At 39.0% G+C, this 22,900-nt stretch overlaps 1 protein-coding gene and 1 pseudogene across 5 annotated transcripts in view; one reads left to right on the top strand and one right to left on the bottom strand.

Annotated features, from left to right (window-relative positions):
* PHKB (phosphorylase kinase regulatory subunit beta) overlaps positions 1 to 22,900 on the bottom strand; it is a 238,194-nt gene that overhangs the window by 108,726 nt on the left and 106,568 nt on the right. For all 5 annotated transcript variants that reach the window (XM_054452899.2, XM_054452903.2, XM_054452901.2 and 2 more), the window contains one exon: positions 7,032 to 7,095. In XM_054452899.2, coding sequence (XP_054308874.2) covers positions 7,032 to 7,095 — 64 coding nt within the window. The remainder of the gene's footprint in view (positions 1 to 7,031; positions 7,096 to 22,900) is intronic.
* LOC129016018 (eukaryotic translation initiation factor 4B-like) lies at positions 12,984 to 22,302 on the top strand (annotated as a pseudogene).

Here is a 22,900-nt window from a genome sequence, read left to right as displayed (position 1 = left end):
TGCAGATTCATAAAATCTGAGTTGTACATTCCTCATAAATACTGACTATATGATCAAACTAAACAAATTTAGATACAATCTAGATGAATGTAAAAGAATACTGGATTATGAAGACAGGAGAATCTCAAATAACAATAAAGCAACTAATCTTGACTAATATTCACCACAACAGGCACTATGCTTTATGTGTCACATGGATTGTCTCATTTAATATCCGTATGTAGATATTGTTTTCCCCATTTTACTGAAAAGGACGTTAAGACTTACTTTAACAGAGCAAAGGTTCAAAATCAAGTCTCTGACACAGAGGCCCATTCTTTGAACACTATATTATACAATTCCCCCATATATGTATATTTTATACAATTCCCCCATATATATATATGCACACACACATATATATATTTCAAGTAAGAAAAAAAAGCTTGAATAAAACAAATATGTGTAACAGAAAATGTTAATCTATCTGCTAACCAGGTTAAAACTAGTGCATTCCATATTCAACAGCTTTACTGGGGAGCTAAATATTTGAAATCACATAGAACTGGATGGGAATAAGGAGAATACTCAGAAAAATACATGGGGAAAGGGAAAAGAGAATTATAAATTTCATGTTACTTTAATACTATTTTCTGAATCTCATCCCAATTCTCACCAACTTCACAGATGCATTCAAACTGAAACAAAAATATCTCCAACAAATCACCTAGACTGAACTTCAAAATCTAGCAGCACCAGACCCCATACCCAGATGTCAGATTCACTAGAGGTATTTTTTTCCTAGTAGCCCATGTTTGTACATGAAAATTAGCTCATAAAATAGAATGATTTCTCATTCAGAATATCATTTTAAAATCTTTTTAAAATCTGACAAGTAAATTAATAAATGAACAGTGATTCGGTGAGGCGGTCTCTCAACCACCAGATGAATGGTAAATTGTCCTTTCTATAACTCCAGAGTTCCAACCTCCCATCTCTACTGGTTCATGCAGCAGCTGCCGTTGGCAAGGTACTGTGCACTCTGCTTTGAGGAAAACAAACAAGATCAAATTTGACCTGTGCTCTCAAGGAGCTGACCCAGGCAACAGTCCTGAACAACATTATTAAGAAAACAAAAAGGCAGCACATTGCAACACATGACTTAGTTTCACCAAAGTTAGTGGTTTAAGGGGGAGAAGAAAATTATAAAACAAGTCCCCAGGGAAGTTGGGGCACTTCATAGAGAAGGTGAGGACCATAGCTAGGCTCTGAATTTTGGTGAAATGGGAGCAAGTAGGGTAGTTAGAACAAAACAGCAGAGAAATAAATGGATATAATATGTTAGGAACCTATGAATACACAAAAAATAGGAGCTATAATTTATCTTTAGGCCAAGAATTAATAAAGTTAATTGCATACCAAACTATCTGCCTGGAATTAAATTTTCAAAAGATACAATCTAAGTAGGATAATTTATAAATAATGAAGTGAAATGGCAAATTTGGCAATTTTCTATGTTACTTGATTAATGTAAACAGCCAACTTCTATTTTCTGGCCGCAAATAAATGGCTTATTTGTCTAAATTCATCAAAGTATTTATTCAGCTCTCAATTTTTCTCTGCCAACCTAAGAAATATGCCCAAAGGGAAAAATAATCTCATAATGTTACCATATTTTAACACCAAGACTAAAGGGTGATTAACTATATTGTTTGGCTGTCTTCTCACAAAAATATCCCATGCTTTAGGCATTACGGTCCAGATTTCCAGGAGGGTAAAATCTCCCAAGGTCATGGGCAGCTATTCCCAATCCAAAAGCAAGTCTTTTTAAGAGTCAACAAGGAGAACCCACACATGGAATTAATTATCACCTACTTTAAATCATCAGACACATTAATTTAAGGCCTGTAAATTTCAAAGGAAGCTAGATGTCTGCACTGCTTTGAACACTTTGCATAACATGAGCAATTTCTCTAGTCATTACCTTTTAGATTCTGGCCTCGGCTCATTTGTCAGTATCTTGATTTCCCCAATTAAGGACAGGAATATGAAAGGATGTTTTATATGTATATGTCACTTCAGAGTATCTGATTAACTTTGGATATTTTATTTTCATCTTCCATTTCCTGAAAACATTATAATTCTGCCATAATATCCTGACTCCACCTAAAGAGCTTATTTTAAGACTGACAGCTCAAACTTTACTCCCTAACCAAGTTTCTATAATGGTTTTAGTCTAGTAAATGCACTGGGACTGGAAGATGATTCTGAAACCTGACCACTGTCATGGGGACTTGAGTTCCAGTGGTGAGGAAGGGTTGCACTGCACTTCCCTTAATCCCATGACCAGAACAACCACTTTTGAGATAGTCCCTAAGGCCAAGGGTACCAACTGTATAAACATAAGACTTTGCTGATCTCACTGGTCTCAATTCAAAAGAAAACAATTTAAAGACTGTCTGATCTTTCTTTTCTTCATTAATCACTTCTCGGAGCCTGAGCTAAGGGACTTGCTGCCCTCATCTAGACTCAAAAAATAAAACAAGGTACAACTGGTCATTGGATCTACCTATCATACATGATCTTCACATTCTTATTCTGGAACAAAACCACACTGCAAAACTATGGTCAGGAGATTTTCTCCCCTAGTTCAGTTATGAGGCTGTCACTGAGCTCTGTAGCAGAGCCTGGAGAAATGTATTCTTCCAGAAATTTACTGATGGGAATTTCCCTTCTGCACCAAGGCTGTGGTGGCAATAGATGTGTAAATAGCCAACTTTTGCCTACTGACCCAACAGCTCTTTCCAGCAGCCCCTCTCACAACCCAAGCTTCTTTGTCCTCATGCACATACTGTGAAAGGAATTCTCAAACTACAGAGAAAGATAAATTTGAACATGAATTTTCAGGGTCTCAAAAGAGCAGAGCTGAGACTCGAACCCAGGAATCACAAAACTGTTGCTTACTATGATTATGACATTTGATGAAAATAAATTCTGATAGACTAAAATATTACTGTTTAAATATTATCAAACATTATTTAAATAATATTTAAATGTATTTGTCATGAAATTTATACAGAATATATTTGAGATCATGATGAAATATGTGATTCCCATATTGAGGATTATATATGTTTCTAAATGTAGCTCTGCCCCAAATTGGTTTTTATTGTAAACAAATCATTAAGGAAACTAGGCCTTTTTATCACATTTTATTCTCAATGTCCCAAAGAAAAATAAATTTGGAAAATAGTTTCAGAAAAAGACTTAAAGTGTTTTTTTTTCCCTTGAATAATAAGGAAAGTTATTATTGGAAAAAAAGGAGGAAGTATAGGAACGCATAATAATCATAACCAAAGCGAAAAACTTTACCACCCAACAACTGCCCATAAAAATAAAATTAACATTTGTTTTATCTCATATGCTGAAGCCAGGGGCAAAAGGCAAGCCTTTCACACTATTTGTGAAATGGATACCTCTTTCAGCAGCTCAATAATTATTAAGCAAAAAACAGCTTGAGTTTCCAAAGAAAATGCACAGCTCCCAATTCTAAAAGTAGAAAGTGTCCAACAGCTGAAATTTCCCGTACCAACAAGTTGATCTTCTATTAATAGATTCATTATGGAGTGGCATTGGTTTAATTCCTAGTTTTGCCCCTGTGTGGTGTGATCTGAGAAACACTACCTCAATCTTCCAATCATTCATTTTGAGAGAAGGGCTCTACTATCTCTCTTGAGTTGCCATCAAGAGGGAATGTACTTTTTGAAAGTTCTAAATTAATTTAATTAAAGACACACAATCAGGTCTTCCAAAACCTTATACCAATGGCCTTTAGGAATAACTGTGAATATCAATATGATCTGAAATCCCCCAAGTCTTGAGGTGGTTTCTATGGATTTTCATTTGAATAAAAGCATTTCTTTATGTCAATTCTTTTCCCAGCAACTGACTTTTAATTAGATTACAGCTCTTTTAAGTATATACAATGACATTATAAAATGATTAAACACTAAAAAGATCACATGCACTTTTAAATGTGCTACTGTTTAGCAGGTACATTATTAATTTAACTGCTGTAGAGGAGGGAATAGTAACATTTTCAAAGTCATATTTCTGCAATTCTCCACATCAGAAAAAAGAGACGAAAGGGAATTTGTAAAACTAGGACACTGACACTACCTTGTAAAAATGGAAGATGACGGGACTTTACTGGCAACATGTGATATTCTTGTGGCTAAAGAAATAAGACATGGCCCGGCGTGGTGGCTCACGGCTGTAATCCCAGCACTTTGGGAGGCCAAGGCGGGCGGATCACCTGAGGTAAGGAGTTCAAGATCAGCCTGGCCAACATGATGAAACCCCACCTCTATTAAAAATCCAAAAATTAGCCGGGTGTGGTGGCACATGCCTGTACTCCCAGCTACTTGGGAGGCTGAGGCAGGAGAATCGCTTGAACCCAGGAGGTGGAGGTTGCAGTGAGCCAAGATCGCGCCACTGCACTCCAGCCTGGGTGATAGAGCAAGAAGCTGTCTCAAAAAAAAAAAAAAAAGAAGAAGATATTATCTGTCCATATTTCTATCTGAAACAATCTGTCCATATTTCTATCTGAAACAATCAAGTAGTAGTCAATTCAGCAAATATTTGGTGCATAGCTCCATTGGAAATAGATGTGACCTGAACAAGGCCAAAATTTAACTCGGCTTAGAGCAGTTGTTCTCACCCTTGATTGTATATTAGAATTCCTGAGGAGTTCCAAAAAATCTCAATGCCAAGGCCTCCCCCTACACCAATTAAATCAGAATCCCTGGAAGTAGAGCTCATATATGAGTATTTTTTTTAATTCCTCAAATAATTCCAATGCGTAGTCAAGATTAAGAAACTGGCTGAGGAACAATATCAGCAATACAGTTATAACTCAGAATCCAAATGCAGAGTAAAGTAATTTCGTGATTTTAGAATTATAGCTGAGCAATTTATGAAAGCTTCCTGGGAAAAATCGAGCACTGAAAGATCGGTAGAGTTAGGAAATGTAGCTTGTATGTATGTGTGTGAGTATACACGCAATTGGAAGGGGTGCATACAGGTATGTAAGCAATATACACTAAGACTCAGGTACTTCAAAGGAGATGACACTATTGCAAAAAAGAGCTGGCTACTACCATATAACAGCCAACCAAGAGACACTCAGCTCCATTCAGCTCAGTATTTGGTATGTCACAGAAGCCAGGTTAGCAAGACCTGTACCTTTCCAGACTGCTGATAACATCAGCTCTGGTTTAATCCATGCCTCCTCTCAGTCTCCTTGATATATGCTCTAGAAAGCTTTCAGTTCTTTCTCATTTCCCTTCCTTTGTATTACTATTATTTCATAAATAATAGCAACAGGAGTCAGCCATGCATAGTGTCTCATGCCTGTAATCCCAGCACTTTGGGAGGCTGAGGTGGGTGGATCACCTGAGGTCAGGAGTTAGAGACCAGCCTGGCCAACATGGTGAAACCCCGTCTCAACTAAAAATACAAAAATTAGCCGGGTGTGGTGGCAGTCGCCTGTAATCCCAGCTACTCGGGGGGCCGAGGCAGAAGAATTGCTTGAACCCGGGAGGCGGAGGTCGCAGTGAGCCGAGATCGCGCCATCGCACTCCAGCCTGGGGGACAAGAGCGAGACCTTTGTCTCAAAAAAATAAAATTAAAAAAAAATAGCAACAAGAGATGGCATTTATTAAAAGTTTAATCTCTGCAAAGCACTATGCTAACTAACTTTTATTTGCATGAAAACCTCCTGAGTTAGGTCCTATTATCATTATCTTTATTTTTTTAGACAAGGAAGCTGAGGCTTAGTTAAATAGCCAAACTCACTGGTGGAATTGAGTACAGAGCATGCAGTGATCCTGTCTCCTAACCCCTAATATAATGCCATTCTTTAAAGTCATTTTATCCTCCTACTCCTGTCTGTCTATCTATCCATCCATCCATCCATCCATCCATCCATCCATCCATCCATCCATCCATCCATCCATCCAGGAATATGAAAATGGGTGATCCAGAGTGTGTGGTAATTCCTCATGACCTTCATATAGACAGAGCCCATCCATCCTCCAGAGGGAGTTGGGATGAGAAGAGTGCTTGTGTACGTAAGGTGGAGAAGAGAGGTAGCTGCATTAATATACTACAATTAAAAACATTCTTAAATTCAAGACTTGAGTAAATAGTATTATAATTGCCATAACAAAAACCATGTCATTTTTTTTTTGCACAACTGTGTAACCTCCTAAAATGTCTCTTTACTGACTTAGCATTTCAGTAGCTTAGGATTAATTATAATATCAGTCAGAAACTTCACTTTACCTCACCATCTTAGGAATCTTTATAAAAACTGCTAAAGAAAATTGGCCTACTTCTTGATCCAAAGTAGTAACCTCTATTCCTACATTTTATTCCTTTCCACTGACAACTCAATCCATGGTCACTTGATTAGATTCTTTCAGTACAAAAACTGGTTAAAGATCTAATGAAAATTTAAGACGAACTTCAGGGTTTCTTTTTCATCCCCAAAGATAATGAGATTTTAGACATTTGATTATAGCCAGTTGAAGGTGAAGCTAGGATCAAAACTCCCAATTATCTGGCTAAACACATCACACAAATTCTCTTCTACATGAGATATACATTGAAATACATTAAATTGAAACCAACATGAAAACTGACATAAAAAAATATATATACAATGCCAAATATATTAAAAAATGTGAAACTCTCTGCAAAATGAGTAATAGACTTGAGGGAAAAGTCACTGAACCAACGAAATCAGAATTCTTTATCAAAAAAATTTTTCTTTCTTTTTTTTTTTTTTTTAAAGAAATTAAGCAATGGTCTTTAGTTAGAAAACTAAAATTTAACTGGCAAATCATTTTCAAAGGAAAAGTTCAAGCATGAGCTTCTACATAAATTTTGGACATTCTCTGATTATAAGGAAATGACTTTGTTAATGAAAAGCCAAATTAATTAAATGTGCAATTCAAATAATCAAAGATTCTGGGGGTCTTATTTTTTACCTGGTTGCCAAAAAGGTTGAATCCATTAATTGCTTCTAGAGCTGCTTTTGCTAAGCCAACAGAGCTAAAAGAGAAAAGGAAATACTTTATTACTCTAATGTATGTGGCTACAAAATCAGAACAATTATCTGATGAATATTCACAAGCAAATCTCTTTATTAACATTTATAACAACTTCTGTAAGAAGAAGAATGTCTAAGAGACCTCATTCTGACATTTCACTATTTTAATTTTTCTTTTTTATAGTTAGTGATCACCTGGGAAAAATATTTCTAGGTTCACCTTGATCTAAACTAATGGTCATACTATTGATGGGAGTAGTTTTAATTCCAGAATCATTTTTACTCACTAACTCAAGAAAAAAAGATGAACTTTAGAGGAAGGTATATTATGATGATAAGTGCAGTAATTAGCAGGTTGGGCATCATTAGTTCAGATCAATGTAACAGAGCTTTTCTGACATCAAATCTGAGTCTTAAGAAAGATCTTGCATATCATACAACTATCAGAGTGTGGCTTAAGGTATCTTTCAAACACTCTTGCCTAAGATCCAAAAAATAGGCATTATTTTATGCTCACAGAACAACTGATCACCTTATCTCTCATTTTTTGCTATATTCTTCCCTTTATAATAAAATGAATACTATTTCCCTTAGTGTCTTAACTCTTTTGGCCTCTCAAATGCCATATACTATAGTGCTGGAAAATGGGAAAACCCATTTCATTAAAAATATGATACCATCTTTTAAGTATATACATTTAAATATTTTATATCTAATACCCAGTTTAATTATTACAAATTTTTATTTGTTTTACTCAAAGCAACTGTATTTGCCATTAATATCATTTAAAGCTAATGATCTGTCATCTATTCAGCATTTCTTTGAAACAGATTATCATACTATGGTCCCCAGAGCAGCACCTTCAGTATTACCTGGGAACTTGTTAGAAATGCTAGTTCTCATTTCTTCTTGGGAGTAGGGCTCCATAATCAGTGTTAAAAAGCCTTCCAGGTGTTTGAATGCACTTTAAGTTTGAGAGCTACTGTTCTAAGCTATTCATGTCATCATCATCTACATCCTATAAGTTGTTTCATAACCTGTTTTTAAGAAATCATCACTTTTATTGCAGGACAATAAATAGATCAGACACTTATTTTAAAGATACATGGATGGGAAGACGGAGTAGACATAATTTTCCCTAGTCTTCTCACTAAGTACTACCAAGAAGCTTGGACATTACATATAAAACAAACATAAAAAGACTTAGAAACATGGGTAGAAGGTAGTCTAGCTATGAACTTCAGGACTCTATGAACGACACTATGGTAAGTGCCCTGGGTTTCCTTTTTGCCTTATTTATACCAGTCTCAAAGTCAAAGGAGCCAACCACTGAGAAATGCCAGCGCATGCATACAAAAAATCCCCAACAAAAGCCTGTCTCTCTAGCCAAAGGACAGGAAAAGAGCAGCCTAGCAAAAATAAAACTTTTAGACAATAACCACTCAGAAAAAACTTTACCCTACCCCCATCCATTCCAGCAAAGGCTGAGTAGAAACCTAGACTTCTACATTCATGAGTCTATCATGAGGCACAATGCTCAACTCCCAACTCTCTTAGTCATGGTGGTGTCAGAAAACTACAAAGAAGTCAACACTTTCATTTCCAATAGGTGATAAGAAACCACTTCATCACCAATCAAGAGGTCACACCTTTTCTCCTGCCCTATAAATGGAGGCCAAATGAGAACCAGTAATGAAGCACTCCTATATTTCCCAGCCAAGGAGGTATTAGTGGAGGCCTACTGGGGAGCTGGATGTCAACAAAAATAATGGCCTTATATTCCTACCTGGCAGTAATGAGGTGATGTGCCCTCACCCCTTCTTCTACCAGAGTGGTATAAAAAAATACAGCTAAAACAGAAAGTTAAAATAAGATCTAGGGTCTTATACTATTATGCCCAAAATACCTATATGTCAATCAAAAAACACTCCTCATACCTGGAACCTGAAAGATCTCAAACCAAATGAAAAAAATACAATCAATTGCTCAATGCTAACATTGAGAAGAAAGAGTTGTTAGAATTATCTGACAAAGATTTTAAAGCAGCCATGATAAAAATGCTTCAATAAGCAATTACGAACATGCTTGAAACAACTCAAAAAACCAGAAATCCTTAAGAAACAGAAAGTATCCGCAAAGTTTTTAAAATTGAGAAATATAATAGTGTAAATAAAAAGTTCAGTAGATAGGCTCAACAGCAGAATGATGAGGACAGAGGAAAGAATAACCAAACTGGAAGACAGAACAACAGAAATTATCCAATTTGATCAAAACAAAGAAAATAGAATGGAAAAAAATGATTAGGGCCTCAGGGATTTGTCGGATCATAACAAAGTATCTAACATTCATGTCACCTGAGTTCCTAAAGGAGAGAGACAGAGGGCAAAGCAGAAAATTCCCACTTAGCAAGACCCATAAACCTACAGATTCAAGAAGCTGAGTGAAACACAAACAGAATAAATTTTAAAATGTCCATGCTAAGACACATCATAACTTCTGAAAATTAAAGACAAAGAAAAAAATCTTGACAGTAGCCAGAGATAACACATTACCTATAGGGGAAAAATAATTAGAATGACAATGGATTGTTTATTAGAAACCATGAAGGCTAGGATGTGGCACAAGAGTTTCCAGTGATTGAAAGAAAAAAACTACCCACTCAGAAAGTTATACCAGTAAATACATCACTTAGCAGTCAAGAAGAAACCAAGACAATCTCACATGAAGGAAAATAAGAGATTCTATCACCAGCAGACCTACCCTGAAAGAACGGCTAAACTCCATTCTCTAAACAGAAAGGTAATTTTTTAAAAAGAGGAAAAAACATATATCAGAACACCAAAAAGAAACAAAAAATATGGTAAGCATAAATATGGGTAAATACAATACATGTTTCTTCTCCTCTTTAATTTTGACAGTTGAAGCAAAAATTATAACACTGTCTGATATGATTCTAAATGTGTATGGAGGAAATATTTAAGATAACTATTATAAATTCAGAATGGTGATAAGACATAAATGAAAGTAAGTTTTCTATACTTCATTTGAACTAATAAAATGATGACATCACTACACTGAAGTGTTACCTACAGCAATCACTAAAAAACTATACAAAATGATACAATCAAAACCACTATTGATAAATCAAAAAGAGATTTTAAAAAAATCTTTAAGTACCCACAGGAAGGTAGGAAAAATAAAACAGAAAAATGAAAAATAGAATAAACAAACAAAAAAATCAATAAAATGGCATCAGCTAAGTTAAGAAAAGGTGGAAAACAGTTAAAAATAACATTAAAAAAGACATAAATAAAAAAGAAAATGGCAGACTTAAGCCCAAACATATGACAAATTAATTAAATTTAAAAGCATGAAATATACCAACTGAAAGAAAGAGATTTGCAGGGTTAAAATATGGCTCACCTATGTACTGTCTATAAAAAAGTACCCTCAAATATAACAATATAGACACGCTGAAAGTTAAAGGATGGAAAAAGATATATCACACAATCAAAATAACGCAGGAGTGACTATATTAATAATAGATAAAGGAGACTTCAGAGCAAAGAAAATTATTAGAGACAGAGAAGGATATTATAATACATAATAAAAAAGGTCAATCCACCAAGAAGACATAGCAATCCTAAATGTGTATGCACCAAACAGAGTTGCAAAATGTGTGAAATAAAACTGATAGAACTGAAAGAATAGACAAAACCACAGTTACGGTTGGATACTTGCACACTTTTCTCCTTTTCTCTCAACAATTGGTAGAACAACTAGACAGAAAACCAGCAAGGATAGAGAGGAACTAAATGAGCATTGACGTTCAAAATCCATAAAAACACATTTGCAAACAATATTCAGCAGTATGTAAGCTGAATTATCACCACGACTAAGTAGGGTTTACTCCAGGGAAACAAGGCCGGTTCAATAATAAAAACCCAATTAATATAATTACCATGTTAACTGGCTAAAGCAAAACAAAATAACATGGTCATATCAACTGATGCAGAAAATGCATCGAACAAAATTCAACATCCATTTATGACAAAACTCTCAGAAAACTAGGAATAGAGGGAAATTCCACAATTTTTTTAATGATGTGTCTTTCTTTTAATCTATAAAAATTTAAGAGGCACAATTGCAGTTTTGTTACATGGAAACAGTGCATAGTGATGAAGTCTGGGTTTTTTTTGTTGTTGTAGTTTTGTTTTGTCTTGTTTTTTGAGACAGAGTTTCGCTCTTGTTGCCCAGGCTGGAGTGCAATGGCGCGATCTCGGCTCACCACAACCTCCCGGGTTCAAGTGATTCTCCTGCCTCAGCCTCCTGAGTAGCTGGGATTACAGGCATGCACCACCACACCCAGCTGATTTTGTATTTTTAGTAGAGACAGGGTTTCTTCATGTTGATCAGGCTGGTCTTGAACTCCCAACCTCAGGTGATCCGCCTGTCTCGGCCTCCCAAAGTGCTGGGATTACAGGCATTAGCCACCACGTCAGGCCTGGGCTTTTAGTGTAACCATTGCCTGAATAATATACATTGTATCTATTAAGTAATTTCTTATCCTTCAAACTCTTCCCACCCTTCCACCCTCTCCAGGCTCCAATGTCTATCATTCCACACTCTATGTCCATGTGTACACATTATTTAGCTCCCACTTTTAAATGAGAATATGTAGTATTTGACTTTCTCTTTCTGAGTTAGTTTAGTTTTACTAAAGATAATAGCCTCTAGCGTCATCCACGTTGCTATAAAAGATGTGATTTCATTCATTTTATGGCTGAACAGTATTTCTTTGTGTACATATACACATTTTCTTTACCCAATCATCTGTTGATGAATATGTAGGTTGCTTCATATCTTTGCAATTGTGAATTATGCTGCAATAAACATATGAGTACAGGTATCTTTTTGATATAATAATTTCCTTTCTTTTGGGTAGATATCCAGTAGTGGGATTACTGGATTGAAAGGTAGTGCTATTTTAAGTTATTCGAGACACCTCCATACTGTTTTCCATAGAGGTGGTGCTAATTTACATTCCCACCAACAATGTATCAGTGTTCCCTTTTCTCCAAACCCTTCCAATATGTTAGTTTTTGACTTTTTAATAACAGCCATTCTGACTGGTGTAACAATATATCATTGTGGTTTTAATTTGCATTTCTCTGATGATTAGTGATGTTGAGCATTCTTTCACATGCTTGTTGGCCATTTGTATAAATTCTGCAATGTGATTTACAAAACTTCTACAGCTAACTCTACCTGATGGTGAAAGAAAAACTGAATGCTCCCTCTCAAAACAAAAATGTCTGCTCTCGCCATGACTAACATAGTACTGGAAGTTCTACGTGGTAAAATAGGGCAAGAAAAGGAAATAAAAAGAATATAGCTTAGAAAGGTAGAAATGAAACTGTCTCTTTGCAGATGACATATGCTATGATTTGAATGTGGTTTGTTTGATCCTGCCAAGTCTCATGTTGAAATCTGATCCCCAGTGTTGGAGGTGGGGCAGGGTGGGAGGTGTCAGGATCCTGGAGGCAGATCCCTCATGAATGGATTGGTGTCATTCCCATGGGATTGAGTGAGTTCTTAGTCTGAGTTCCCGTGAGAACTGGTTGTTGAAAAGAACCTGGCACCCACTATTCCCTCTCTTGTCATGTGATTTCTATACTCCGGCTCCACTTAGCCTTCTGTCCTGAGCTTCTTGTATATACAGCCTGCAAAACTGTGAGCCAAATAAACCTTTTTTCTTTATAGACTACCCAGGCTCCAGATTGGAGGCTTTGTTAGCATGCCTCACCCACTTGGAAAGAGCAAAATAACGTGCAGACATTTATGCTGTAAACTTTTATCCAAGAAGAAACACGGAAACTCAACAGAAAAAATGAAAGAAACTTCAGACACTTTGAAAGCTGTGGGTGGCAACCTACATGGTGAGTCAGGTGAAAATCTGTCTCCAGGGTGTGAAAGGGGGGAGACTGCCTCCGTGATAACACACTCACACTGGGGAGCTGGGCAATCCATGCCACAGAGGAATGTCTCAACCCTACCAAGCACTGGTGCTGATTTGATGAGCCACAAGGAGCATATGAGAAGTGATGGCTCATGCCTGTAATCCCAGAACTTTGGGAGGCTGAAGGGGGTGGATTACCTGAGGTCAAGAGTTCAAGACCAGCCTGGTCAACATGGCGAAACCCTGTCTCTACTAAAAATACAAAAATTAGCTGGGTGTGGTGGTGCATGCCTGTAATCTCAGCTACTCAGGAGGCTGAGGCAGGAGAATCGCTTGGACTCAGGAGGTGGAGGTTGCAGTGAGCCAAGATCACACCACTACAATCCAGCTTGGGCAACAGAGCAAGACTCCACATATAAAAGAAAAAAAAATTGTTTTGCGTGCACTCCCACACCCTAGCAGGGATGGAGGGAAGCCATTGCTGATCCTACTTCATAAGGGACCTCGCAGAATTCTGCCAGGTAACTCAGACAGTGGTCACAGGTTGGAAGAAGCTGCCAACTAAAATAAGCAATCTAATCTACTGCGGGTATAAACCCCATTGATCAGAAATAAGAGGTGAGCAGGAAGCAGGCTTTTGCCACAGAGGCAGGTGCTGGGAGCCCCTGCTTTGCAGGCAAACTGGGAGGGGTGTGGCCTGGAAGCCTTGGTCTTTGTCTTGGGCAGGAAGACTTACAACCGGGGGCAGTTTTGCATGCTGAGGGCAGACTGCCTAGGAGACAGGTGTTGCCAGAAGTCTGTGAGTGTGAGACCCAATGTGTTAAGAAAGTGAGAGCTGGGTGGGTCTCACTGCTGCCTGTTACCCCTCTCCCCTCCCTGAGGATTCTTTTATGCCACAGAGGCAGTTCTGCTCCTCCGTGGAGCATTACCCCAGTGGCCAGGAAACTGCCCTCGGATCACCACTGGGGTTACAGCCTGAGACCACACCTGGTGAGCCAGAGTGAGGACTTGCCTGATCCAGGCCCCACAGGCTATGCCCCTAGCCTAACACCACAGACAGGGACTTTAGGGAGTTCCATGACCCTGCCCATTGCCTGGGATATGAGTGTTTCCCCAGGGTAACATAAACCAAGTATAAATCCCCAAGGCCACCACTGCAGCTGGCTCTCTCCTGCTAGTGCCACTTCACTGTGAATCCTACTGCTCCTCTGAATTTGTCTATCCTGTGCAGCTGTCTCAAGCCAGTCTGGTACTGGGGGCTGTTTACAAGGGATCTAGTGATGAGAAGACACAAGGGTTGAAGGTACTTGAGCAGAACAAACTTCTGCAATGGGTACGCATCCAGTATGGCGCCCACTACTACAGCTTAGGACCAGGCAGAAAGGGAAGGGACCATGGCCTCAACAAGTCCCTAAATTGTAGTTGGAGGTCAACTGACACAGCCCTCTACAATGTCTGCTAACATAATAACACGGTGCTCAGGAAGGAGAAAACTTTTGCATGACCTCAGCTAACACTATTACTCACACCACTCAGGCTGCTCAGGAGGCCTTGGGCCTGTTCATGTACCCAGTACATTACTACTACATCTGACAATTGAGAAAGCCACTGCACTAAGGCTACTTACAACCAATGAAATCTTACAGAGTCCATGCTACTCCCCTACTGCCACCATCAGAGTTGGTGCTTGAACCTGCCCTTATGAGATGAGAGGACAGGTCAGCCTTGCCCAGCTCCACCCAACATCACCCACCTCTGGAGCTAAGAGTGGGGACCAAACCATTACACATCCCGCAGACCTGCCCATAGCCTGAAGCACTAAAGAGCTTCTCCAGATGGTTGACTACAGATGCTAGTAACCAATTCACCTCAGAAGAAAGAAACAAAATCACAAATAAATAGTCACATCCCAAATAGAGTGTTACAGGGAGAGGGCTGGAGTCCATTGGAGAATTCACTGGAAGAATCCACAACAGGCACACAAAAGAAAGTAACAAGAAGCTGCAAGAGTATCAAACCCTGAGAGACTTAGTATTCTGTGGAAAGGGTATTCTCTAGCCTTCGACTGCTGGTATCCAAACTCAAGGAGAGCTTCGCTGCCCTCATGAGTCCAAATGCTGGAGTGGGCTGCAATCTGGGGACTTCTTGGGTCCTTGCTCACACAAAGTCCCCTCCCTTTCCCTCTGGTCCTGAGCTGTAGTAGCAGGCAACATACTGGGTGTGCACCCATTGTGATCATTTGTTTTGCTTGAGGACCTTCAGCCCTTGTGTCTTCCCCATGACTATATCCCTTGCCGAGATTCTCCAGCACAGGCCTGGATTGTGGCAGTCTCTGAGGCGGCTAAACCTAGATAAGCAGCCAGATTCACAGTAGTCTGGCCCGCACAGATCACCATTCCCATGGGAACGGGGAGTGCGCCACACAAAGGGAACACCCCTTGGGACAAAAGAAACCAAAGTATGAACCTTGAGTACCACAACTTCCTGCCTGTGGGAAGTTTCTTTCAGCAGAGGAACAGGTGCAGTACTGGGCTCCGTGGGGAAAGACTAAGGTTCTACCCTAGCAGTGGAGGAGCCCCGGTGCTTGTGAAGGGGCTTCTCTCCCTCTTGTTCAACAACGCAGATACAGCTGGGGCTTCTCCCACAGGAGCTCAGTGAGAGTAGACCTACGGAGGACCTTTCTCAAGCACTTTGGGGTGACTGCATCGCCTTGGGAGGAGTGCCCTCTGGGCTCAGGCTTTCATGAGAGATAGAGTTCCACTGTCTCTGGATATGGAATGTCAGTGTTCCTGCAGATGGACAGAGGTGCTTGTCTGATCTAAATATCCAGAATATAGGGATGTGGGGGGGTGGACGACAGGGAGGTTGCTTTCCTGCTGGCCTGGTAGAGAAGCTGAGGTGGCTCCCTCCCCTCCCACAGTGAAGACCTCAGTGCATTTCACTGGGAGCCCCTCGCCCCCAGCTGCCTCTGTCAAGGCTGAGACTTTTGTCCACCACTGGGGTACTGCATATACCCACCACCTGCTTCAGCTGCAGCTGGTTTTCACCCATGGGCGCCTCCTACTGGCCTAAAGGCTGAACTATTCTACCCTAGTGAAAAAAAGACTTGGGGAGGAGAGTAGTGCATACTACTGGGGAACAAGATAAGCTTCCTGAGACCTCTGCCACTCTGGCCCCACAGGAGACAGTGAACCTTCCCACACACTAAGTACACTGCTACTAAAACTAGCGCCTGAGAAAGCCATCACACACAGATTCTCTATAACCAAGAAACTCAACAGAGACTTTGCCACTGAAAGCACCCAGAGCTGAAGCTAGGTGATTACAAATTAAAGTCACATCCTTAACGGAGGAAAAAAAAAGAACCCAGTCAAATCAAAAGTAAATTCAATAATAATAAGAAGAAATAGTTTATCCAGATGGGAAGAAACCAGAAAAATTCTGGCAATATGAAAAAACAGTTTTATTTACAATACCACCCCCTCCCCAATACATACTAACTCTCCAGCAAGGGATCCAAAACAAAATTAAATCTTTGAAATACCAGATAAAGAAGTCAAAATATTCATTATAAAGTTACTCAATGAGATCCAAGAGAAAGTTAAAAACCAATATAAAGAAATAAAAAAATACAGGATATGAATGAAATTTTCTAGAGAGGTCGATATTAAAAAAAAAAAAACAACAGAACTTCTGGAAGTGAAGGACTCATTTAGGGAGTTACAAAATGTAGTGGAAATTTTTAACAACAGACTAGATCAAGTAGAAGAAAGAATTTCAGAGTCTGAAGGCAAGGCTTTTAAATTAAACCAGTCAGACAAAAATTAAGAAAAAAGAATACAAAGAAACAAACAAAATCTCCAAGAAACACGGGACCATGTAAATTAAAACATCCACATCTAAGAATCAAAGATGTTCCTCAGGGAGAAGAAAAAGCAAAAAGTTTAGAAAACCTACTTCAAGGAATAATTGAGAAAAACTTTCCTAATCTTGCTAGAGATTTAGACATCCAAATACCAGAAGCTCAAAAAACTCCTGGGAGATTCACTGAAAAAAGGAGCTCACGAAGGCATATGGTCATCAGGCTATCTAAAGCCAATGCAAAGGCAAGAATTCTAAGAGCAGTGCAGTGAGATAAAAGCATCAAATAAATGATAAAGGAAAAACTATCAGACTAACTTCTCAGCTGAAATCTTGTGAGGCAGAAGGGATTCAGGTCCTATCTTTAGTCTCCTCAAACAGAAGAACTGTCAGACAAGAATTCTACATAGAGCCAAACTAAGTTTAAGAAATGAAGGCAAAATAAAGACTTTCAAAGAAAAGCAAATGCTGAGGGAATCCGTCACCAGTAGGCCAGCTCTATAAGAAATGCTCAATGGAGTTCTAAACATCTAAATGAAAGGGCTAGGCCAGGAATGGTGGCTCATGCCTGTAATATCAGCACTTTGGGAGGCCAAGGCAGGTGGATCACTTGAGGTCAGAAGTTCAAGACCAGCCTGGTCAACATGGGTGAAACATCGTCTTTACTAAAAATACAGAAATTAGCCGGGCATGGTGGCGTGCACCTGTAAGTCCCAGCTACTTGGGAGGCTGAGGTAGGAGGATCACTTAAGCCTGGGAGGCAGAGGTTGTAGTGAGCCAAGATCATGCCACTGCACTCCAGCTTGGGTGACAGACTGACTCCATCCCAACAAATAAATACATATATAGACACATACATAAATGAAAGGGCTTATAACAATAACACAATAAAGAAAACAAAGCAACTAGGTAACAATCAATATGATGACTGCAAGAGTAGCTCCATATCAATACTATTTTTGAATGTAAATGGTGTAATGCCCCACTTAAAAGATACAGATTGGCTGAATGGATTTTAAAAAACACAGACCAAACATCTGCTGCCTTCAAGAGACCCACCTAACCCATATAAAGATTCTTGTAGAGTCAAGGAAAGATATGGAAAAAAATATATTACACATGAATGGAAACCAAAAGAGAGCAGGAGTAGCTATTTTATATGAGAAAAAAAAGACTTTAAATAAAAAGACAAAGAAAGTCATTATATTATAACAGAACAATTCAACAAGAACATATGATAATTCTGAATACATATGCAGCTAACACTGGAGCACCCATAGTCATCAAACAAATTCTGCTAGACCTAAGAAGAGAGGTAGACAGCAAGACAATAATAGCAGGAGACTTCAACACTTCATTGACAGCACTACATAGATCACTGAGGTAGAATGTCAACAAAGAAACACTGGACATAAACTGGACTCTAGAACAAATGGACCTAACAGACATTCACAGAACATTCTACCTGAAAACTGCAGGGTATACATTCTCATCAGCACATGGAACATTTTCCAAGATAGACCATATGACAGGACACAACACAAATCTCAATAAATTTAAAAAATTAAAATCATACCAAGTATCTTCTTAGACTATAGCAGAATAAAACTAGAAATTAATTCTAAGGGGAACTCTCAAAACTATACAAATACATGAAAATTAAACCATATGCTCCTGAATGATTTTTGAGTCAACAATAAAATCAAGATGAAATTTTTAAAAATTTTGAAATGAATAATAACAGTGACACAAGTTACCCAAATTCCTGGGATGCAGCAAAAGCAGCGCTATGAGAAAAGTTTGTAATGCTAAATGCCTTCATCAAAAAGACAGAAAGATCAAAGAATGGCAACATAATGTCACACCTCAAGAAACCAGAGAAAAAACAAACCAAACCCAAAGCTAGCAGAAGAAAAACAACAGAGATCAGAGTAGAACTAAATGAAATTGAAACCAAAAGACAATACAAAGGATCAATGAAACAACAGGTTGGTTCTTTGAAAACATAAACAAAAATGACAGACCACTAGCTAATCAAGAAAAGAAGAGAGAAGATTCAAACAAGCTGAATCAGAAATGAAAATGCAGACATTATAACTGATACTGCAGAAATACAAAAGATCATGCAAGACTACTATGAACACTTCTATGTGCACAAGCTAGAAAATCTACAGGAAATGGATAGATTCCTAGAAACACACAACCTCCTAAGCTTGACTCAAAAAGATAAAGAAATCTTGAGCTGATCAGTAATAAGGAGTGAAATTGAATCAGTAACAAAACATCTCCCAACAAGATAAAGACTAGGATCAGACATATTCACAGCTGAATTCTACCAGACATTTCAAAGAACTGGTACCAATCCTAGTAAAACTATTCCAAAAGACAGAGCAAGAGGGACTCCTCCCTCACTCATTCTACAAAGTCGGTATCACCCTGATACCAAAGCAAGGAAAGGACATAACAACAACAAAAAAGAACTACAGACCAACATTCCTAATAAATACAGATGCAAAAAGCCTCAATAAAATACTAGCAAACTGAATCCAACAGCATGTTGAAAAGATAATTCAACCTGATCAACTGGGCTTCATTTCAGGGATACAAGGATGGTTCAACAAATGCAAGTCAATAAATTGATTCATCACAGAAACAGAATTAAAAACAGAAACCATATGATTATTTTAAAAGATGCAGAAAAAGCATTCGATAAAATCCAGCATCCCTTCATGATAAAAACCCTGAACAAACTAGACACAGAAGAAATATACCTTAAAATTACAAAAGCCAAAATAAGACAAATCCACAGCCAACATCATATTGAATAGGGAGAAGGTGAAAGCCTTTCCCCTAAGAACTAGAACAAGACAAGAATGCCTGCTTTCATCACTTCTATTCAACATAGCACTGGAAGTCCTAGCCAGAGCAATCAGGCAAAAGAAAGAAATAAAGGGCATGTAAATTGAAAAAGAGGAAGTCAAACTATCTCTGTTTATATCTCTGATTTTATACCTAGAAAACTCTAAAGACTCCTCTAAAAGACTCCCAGATTTTATAAATTCAGTAATGTCTCAGGTTACAAAATCAAAGTACACAAATCCATAGCACTGCTATGTATCAATAACAAACAAGCTGAGAATCAAATCAATAACTCAATCCCATTTACAACAGTTGCGAAGAAAAAAAAAGAACTACACAACAGTGACGAAAGAAATCAAAGATGACACAAATGGAAAAACATGCCATGCTCAGGGATTGGAAGAATCAATATTGTGAAACTGACAATACTGCCCAAAGCAATCTATAGATTCAATGCAACTCCTATCAAAATACTAAGGTCATTTTTTCACAGATTTAGAAAAAAACAATCCTAAGGTTCATATGCAACCAAAAACCATCCTGAATAGTCAAAGTAATCCAAAGCAAAAAGAAGAAATCTGGAGACATCACATCACCTGACTTAAAATTATACTACAAGGCTATAGTAACTAAAACAGTGCAAAAATAGACACACAAAGCCTCTCCCAACATGGCGGCCTCAACAATACCAGTTTCCAGCGTGACCCATTATTGACCTTCAAGAACTAAGCAAAAAAGAATAAGAAGGGGAAGACTATCTCCCTAACAGACTTTCTGGCTAAGGATGTGGGGACTGGTGGAGGAAGCACCTATGTTTCCAAACCAGTCAGCTGGGCTGATGAAACAGATGACCTGGAAGGAGATACTTCAACAACTTGGAACAGTAATGATGAAGATGTGTATAAAGCACCTCCAATTGACCGTTCCATCCTTCCCACTGCTCCAGGGGCTGCTTGGGAACCCAATATCGACTGGAGCCATCTTCCCAAATTGTCACCCTACATTGCTTTTCTAGGGAACCTACCCTATGATGTGACAGAACAGTGCATTAAGGAATTCTTTAGAAGACTAAATATCAGTGCAGTGCGTTTACCACATGAACCCAGCAATCCAGAGAAGTTGAAAGGTTTTGGTTATGCTGAATTTGAGGACCTGGATTCCCTGCTCAGTGCCCTGAGTCTCAATGAAGAATCTCTAGGTAACAGGAGAACTCAAGTGGACGTTGCTGATCAAGCATAGGATAAAGACAGGAATGATCGTTCTTCTGGCTGTGATAGAAATTGGGATTATGACAAAACAGATACAGACTGGAGGGCTCGTCCTGCCACAGACAGCTTTGATGACTACTCACCTAGAAGAGGTGATGATAGCTTTGGAGACAAGTATCGAGATAGTTATGATTCAGACTGGTATTGTGATGAGTATTGGGATGGCCCACGCAGGGATATGGATTGATATGGCGGCTGGGATTGCTATGATGACCAAGGCAGCAGAGACTATGATAGAGGCTATGATTTCCAGATAGGCAATGGCAGAAAAGCATTTGGCAGTGGGTACCACAGGGATGATGTCTACAGAGGAGGTGGGGACTGTGATGAAGACTGATCCAACAGACGGGATGATAGGTCGTAGAGCTCCAGAGATGATTACTCTTGGGATGATTATAGGCGTGATGATAGAGGTCCCCCCCAAAGACCCAAACTGAATCTAAAGCCTCAGAGTACTCCTAAGGAAGATGATTCCTCTGCTAGTACCTCCCAGTCCAGTCGAGCTGCTTCTATCTTTGGAGGGACAAAGCTCATTGACACAGCTGCTAGAGAAAGAGAAGTAGAACAGCTACAGAAGGAACAAGAGAAGTTGCAGCGTCAGCTGGATGAGCCAAAACTAGAACGATGTCCTCGGGAGAGACACCCAAGCTGGCAAAGTGAAGAAACTCAGGAACAGGAATGGTCAAGGACAGGAAGTGAGTCATCACAGACCGGGACCTCTGCCACATCTGGCAGAAATGCACGAAGGAGAGTGAGAAGTCTCTAGAAAATGAAACACTCAATAAGGAGGAAGACTGTCACTCTCCAACTTCTGAAACTCCCAAACCTGATCAGCCCCTAAAGATAATGCCAGCCCCTCCACCAAAGGAGAATGCTTGGGTGAAGTGAAGTTCTAACCTTCCTGCTCTATCACAGAGCTCAGATACAGAGCAGCAATCCCTACAAGCGGTGGGGGAAAAGTAGCTCCAGCTCAACCATCTGAGGAAGGACCAGCAAGGAAAGATGAAAATAAAGTAGATGGGATGAATGTACCCAAAGGCCAAACTGGGAACTCTAGCCATGGTCCAGGAGACAGAGGGAACAAAGACCACTGGACAGAGTCAGATAGGAAAGATGGCAAAAAGGATCAAGAGTCCAGATCTGCACCTGAGCCAAAGAAACCCGAGGAAACTCTAGCTTCCAAGTTCGGTTCTGCAAGCGAGTATGCTGCTGTCTCCGTTGATGGTGAAAATGAAAACGAGGGAGAAGATTACACCGAATAGACCTCGACATCCTGTGCTTTCTCCTACTTTCTCTGCACCCTGGAACATTCGAGAGCAAATCAAACCTCTATCCAGACAAGACAAAATAAAGCTCACCATCTCCTGGAAAGAAAAAAAAAAAAAAAAAAAAGACACACAGACCAATGGAACAGAATAAACAGCCCAGAAATAAGCCAAATACCTAAAACCAACTCATCTTTAGCAAAGCACATAAAAACACACACTGGGGAAAGAACACTCCATTCAATAAATGGTGCTGGGAAAATTGAACAACAACATGCAAAGAATGAAACTGGATTCCTATCTTTCACTATATACAAAAATTAACTCAAGATGGATTAAAGACGTAAGTCTAAAACCTGAAACCATAAAAATTCTAGAAGAAAACCTGGAAAAACTCTTCTGGACATTGGCCTAGGCAAAGAACTTATGACTAAGACCCCAAAAGCAAATGTAACAAAAACTTGTAAATGACATGTAACTGAACTACCAGTGGATCCAGCAATCCCACTACAGGGTATCTACAGAGTCCATAAGGAACGCAAGCAAATCAGCAAGAAAGGAAAAATCCCATTAAAAAGTGGGCAAATGACAAGAA

The sequence above is a fragment of the Pongo pygmaeus genome, chromosome 18 (genome assembly GCF_028885625.2).
Source record: "Pongo pygmaeus isolate AG05252 chromosome 18, NHGRI_mPonPyg2-v2.0_pri, whole genome shotgun sequence".
In the NCBI taxonomy this organism is placed as follows: Eukaryota; Metazoa; Chordata; class Mammalia; order Primates; family Hominidae; genus Pongo; species Pongo pygmaeus.
Note: the sequence above shows the minus strand (reverse complement) of the source record. Positions and strands in the feature narration are given on the sequence as shown.